At 43.9% G+C, this 4,243-nt stretch overlaps 1 protein-coding gene across 1 annotated transcript; it reads right to left on the bottom strand.

The window, feature by feature from the left end:
• Nucleotides 1-2,602: 2,602 nt before the first annotated feature.
• On the bottom strand, nt 2,603-3,268 carry LOC128276621 (fatty acyl-CoA reductase 1-like; the record flags this gene model as incomplete). The annotated part of the gene is made up of 2 exons (XM_053015077.1): nt 2,603-3,074; nt 3,149-3,268. Coding segments are annotated over 2 exons (592 nt in total), but the record flags the coding sequence as incomplete, so codon positions are not given.
• Nucleotides 3,269-4,243: the final 975 nt, after the last annotated feature.

Consider the following 4,243-nt stretch of genomic DNA (forward strand, 5'->3'; position numbering starts at 1 on the left):
GGCTCCGGCACCAACGGAAGTGACCCGTACCGGAACCACCACAACCACCATCCCCAGCAGCAGCTACAGCGGAAGTCGGAGGCAAAGTACGCCACCGTTACCGACGGCCACGGAACACCCTTCAAACACCCGCATCCTGACGAAAGCGGGGGCGAGAGTGTGGACGGAGAAGGCAAGCGGCCGGACGTGCGGACCGACAGGCTCACCGGGCGGCACCTGTACTGCAACAGTTTTGAGGACCTGAACCAGGGATTCGACTGAACACCTCCGAGTATTCCTGAGCCTGAGTTCGCTTTCAGCGTTTCATTTAAAGCGGAACAGTACAAAACGGGAAAAGTTGTACACTTAAAGTCTCTTTGTGCATTTATCGATATAACAATGAATAAAGATTATTTATGAACTGACGATACACTAAAGGGTGCAAAACTGCAGGTGCCGTTTTATGGACCTGAAATGTGATGGACGTTTCTGATCACTCTATCATTTTGTGTTGCAATGATAGAGTTATATCTCGTTATTATTATAATCTTATTTAATAACATTACAATACCAAAAGCATTGTTTGATTATGTCTGTCTTTTTGTAATCCGAAACATGGAATAAGTACCTACGGTAAGCTGTTGAGACTTCTAATGATTTTTTTTAATTTGTTACTATATTGCCATGTAATATGCCCCTACTGACACTGTATGTTCTAAAGAGCAGTAAAATCAGACTAGGTATGTAAAAGTCAAGTAAACCTAGGTTAAATTTGGAAGAAAATGAGTATCATTAATGGATGAAATGCGTAACTTGCTCGCTCGTTGATAAGTAACACACCAAAAAAAAAATGGATAATTTTGAGTAGCTTGTGTTCATTTAAGCAGAACAACTCAAACTCTATAACGAAGAGCATGTGGCTTCGACATGTCGGTTTTAAGAAACACTATCGCTTTATCAATTACGGACGCAGACCGGAGAATTATGGACCATTGCGCACGTCCATAAAGGGAGAGAGAGATAAAGTAGCCCCAATTTGCACTGTTTTTGACAGATCGATGAAAGCGGTACAATTAATCACATGTGGTTGACGCCGAATACTTGCCCATCTTTCCGGTTCAGCTGACTAAACGCTTTCTTTTAGTGGGATTCGAGGCGTAGTTGCAGATAATATTTGTCTGCAAAAAAGCCGTTTACAGCATGCTACTCAAATGCCCCTCGGATACGTGTCTAACTATTTTAGACAAGAATATGTCGAGTGCTATGGTCTCAGTTGTGCCCTCGATGGGATAATCAGTTTTGTTAGCAAAACAGGACAATTGAGTTTCTCAATATTCAGATTTCTATCGCAAAGCAGACTCTGCTCATGGGTTTGATTGGGTCCCATTAACGGACACTGAACGTTAACAGGTATTATTTTTATATCGTCTCGTACTGTTTAATAGGGGAAACTTTTTCACAAACAGTGCTAAAGCTGTTTACGGACGAAGATTGAACATTTCACATTTTTATACATTTTGACAGGACTTAACTAACGACGCACGTGTCAATTAAATTGTAATTCATTTCTCCTGAACACGATGGACCGATTGCAAAACCGGACTGGACTTTTGGGACTTAGGACACTGCTAATACTACACTGGTAACTAACTTTTAGTTTAAAAAATCCAAACTTTTAAGCTCTTACAAAAGCGTCTCATCGATCGAAAAGCAAATCATCGATACCACAGTCACAAATAAATTACTTTCACTTTTTACCCAATACATAAAATTAACAAATTAAATGGATTCAAAAGGAATAAAGAATTGTGTTGTTTCTGTTTCTAAGATTTTCAAAGTACCATGGTTTCACCCTATGGAGCCATTACGGCTAGTTCTTAAACCATCTTTATTTTCGCAGAGTAAACGCTAGCTATCCTTGAGGATATAACTTGATGTGTAATGAAATTTATACAAAGTTTTCCTTAAATTGATGTCTTCATCTTTAGAGAAGAAATTGACAGACCTTAAAAGGAGACGTGACTATCGTGACTGCCACCTGTATCGAATTCTGGTTGTCAGCCCAAAGTTCACGGACACGGACGGATGGAGTTTTATTTTTTTACACGGCCGAACTTCAAAGCGCAATCGAACATCATTCGCAACATCGGAGAAGTTCCCAGATTGAGTGTGATGAAATTCTCTAAAATCAACCACAGACATACCTCGATTTCCGTAATTTTCTTCCACCCAAAGGTCGTCCCGACGTTCCGAGAAGAGGTACTTACGCACCCAAGAGTAAATGTTTTATTTTCTACAAAACCGAAATTTTACACCCTCCCATGTCGGCCGGTCGGGTCTTTTAATAAATTATCAGAATGCTGCACTATTAGGCGTTTTAAGGATTTCTCTTTCTTGATGGTACGTGTATTCCGTCAGCTGATTTGTTCCGCATCGTCATCGTCAAACGAATCTATCAAAAATTTCTTCAATTTCTTTCCGGTCTTGTGGTTCCGCTTGTCAAACCACTTCACAACACCCAACGGCGCTGCGGATTTAGCATCGATGGCGAATGGCATCGGTTTTCTGTTTGCAATCATAAACGATGGATTGCTTTTGCTCATCTCGTCGCCGGTCGTCTGGATCACGCCACGTGTCCCTGGGAAATCAGGATCGAAAATAAATTACGCACCACGTACGTACGGCGCACCCGTCGGGCGAACCGCAGGCAAACGTAGATCCAGAGGGCTTTGTACAATAATTGACACCAGAAGTGTATCCTGAAAGCGGAAGAAGAAGAGGAAGCGGCAAAAGGAAGAATATCCGAGTGGGCCACGGTGTACCACATTCGAGAGTACCTTCGATTCCAGCGGCCACTCCAGCGGCAGCCATCGTGCGGCTCGCCGAGGACGTAGCGTCGGATGCCCGGGATGTACGTCCGAAAGTACTCGTCCCAGTCGACCGCGGCGAGGTCAAACTCTAGGAGCTGCGCCTCGCCGTGGCCGAGCAGCGTTCGCAGGCGAACGACGTTGTCGTTGGCGGCCTGCCATTCGCGGAGCCCGAAGTAGGACATCGTTTCCAGGAATCGTGCCGTCTTCGAGACCATCTTGCCGAAGCTGCAAAATGGTGTGCGTTGTTTGAGGGCTTAGGGCGAACATCATCATCGTGGGCGGATCGCGCGCGTACTTACACTGGCCGTCGACCGCAGGCACGCCGGAAGAGATCGGCCAGCCCGGCCGGAATGGTGTGGCAGCAGAGGGCGAGCGCCCGGAACAGCGCTCCGTTGGAGACGATCGCGTACGAGTGGTTCCTTCGGGGAGCGAAAACAGATTAAGTGGTAAAAGTTTATGTTCATCGGAAGTTACAAAACTTCTCCGCCTGTTGGGCGGTGGCGTCCGGTCCGCCCCTCGCGGAGAGGAAGAAACAATTTTTCTATAAGCTTCCTAATAGTCTAGTTGCACGCATCGATAGCTTATTTCGATAACGTGATTATGGGAACGGATCCGTCGGCCCCGGGAGCTTGGTGGGTGGGAATCATTAACCTTGAAGTGTAATGATTTTTTATGAATATTTTAAGCATTATTTTATGCACATTCTTTAGCCTCGCGGCACGGCTCCGGGCACATAAAGCTGATGATGTTGATTTCAATCTGTTGTCGCCGGCGCCCTCCAAACAGGCTCGGAAGGATTTTACTTTTACCTACTTTCTTACCATGCTTTTACCATAAATGTTTGAGCTTACGTTGGGGCCATAACAGTTCCCATTTTCTCGTTCTAAGTACTTAATATGCTCGTACCATTTGAAACACAACAAAAGCGTTTAATTAAATCGAAAGTAAATAAACAATCTTTTTGTTTTTCATAAACGACGATAGATCTGATAAAAGGGAAAAGCTTGGAACAGTAGCCCAAGGAAACAATAATACGGTTCAAGAATGAATAGTAATAGTTCAACACACAAAGCATAACGAGTGGATACTAATAGAAAGGTAACTAATATAATTCTCTACGTGGGTTTTAATGCAATGGACAACAAAAGATACGTGAATATAGCTGAACAAAGTTTAACATGTCTGAAGCTAGGGGAGCCCCACGAATTCAAATAAAATAATTGCTACCACGAAGTAAAAACTTCTTCACCAAGCATTAACCGCCATAAGCCCGTCGAATGCCTAAGGACATTGGCGGTAGCTTAATTAAAATGGTTGTATTATTCGTTGCACAGCGAATTACTCGCGACTGACAGCGTGTGTGACATACCGGAAATAGTTTCACCGTTTCTGGC

Source organism: Anopheles cruzii, unplaced genomic scaffold (genome assembly GCF_943734635.1).
Source record: "Anopheles cruzii unplaced genomic scaffold, idAnoCruzAS_RS32_06 scaffold01766_ctg1, whole genome shotgun sequence".
NCBI classification, from domain to species: Eukaryota; Metazoa; Arthropoda; class Insecta; order Diptera; family Culicidae; genus Anopheles; species Anopheles cruzii.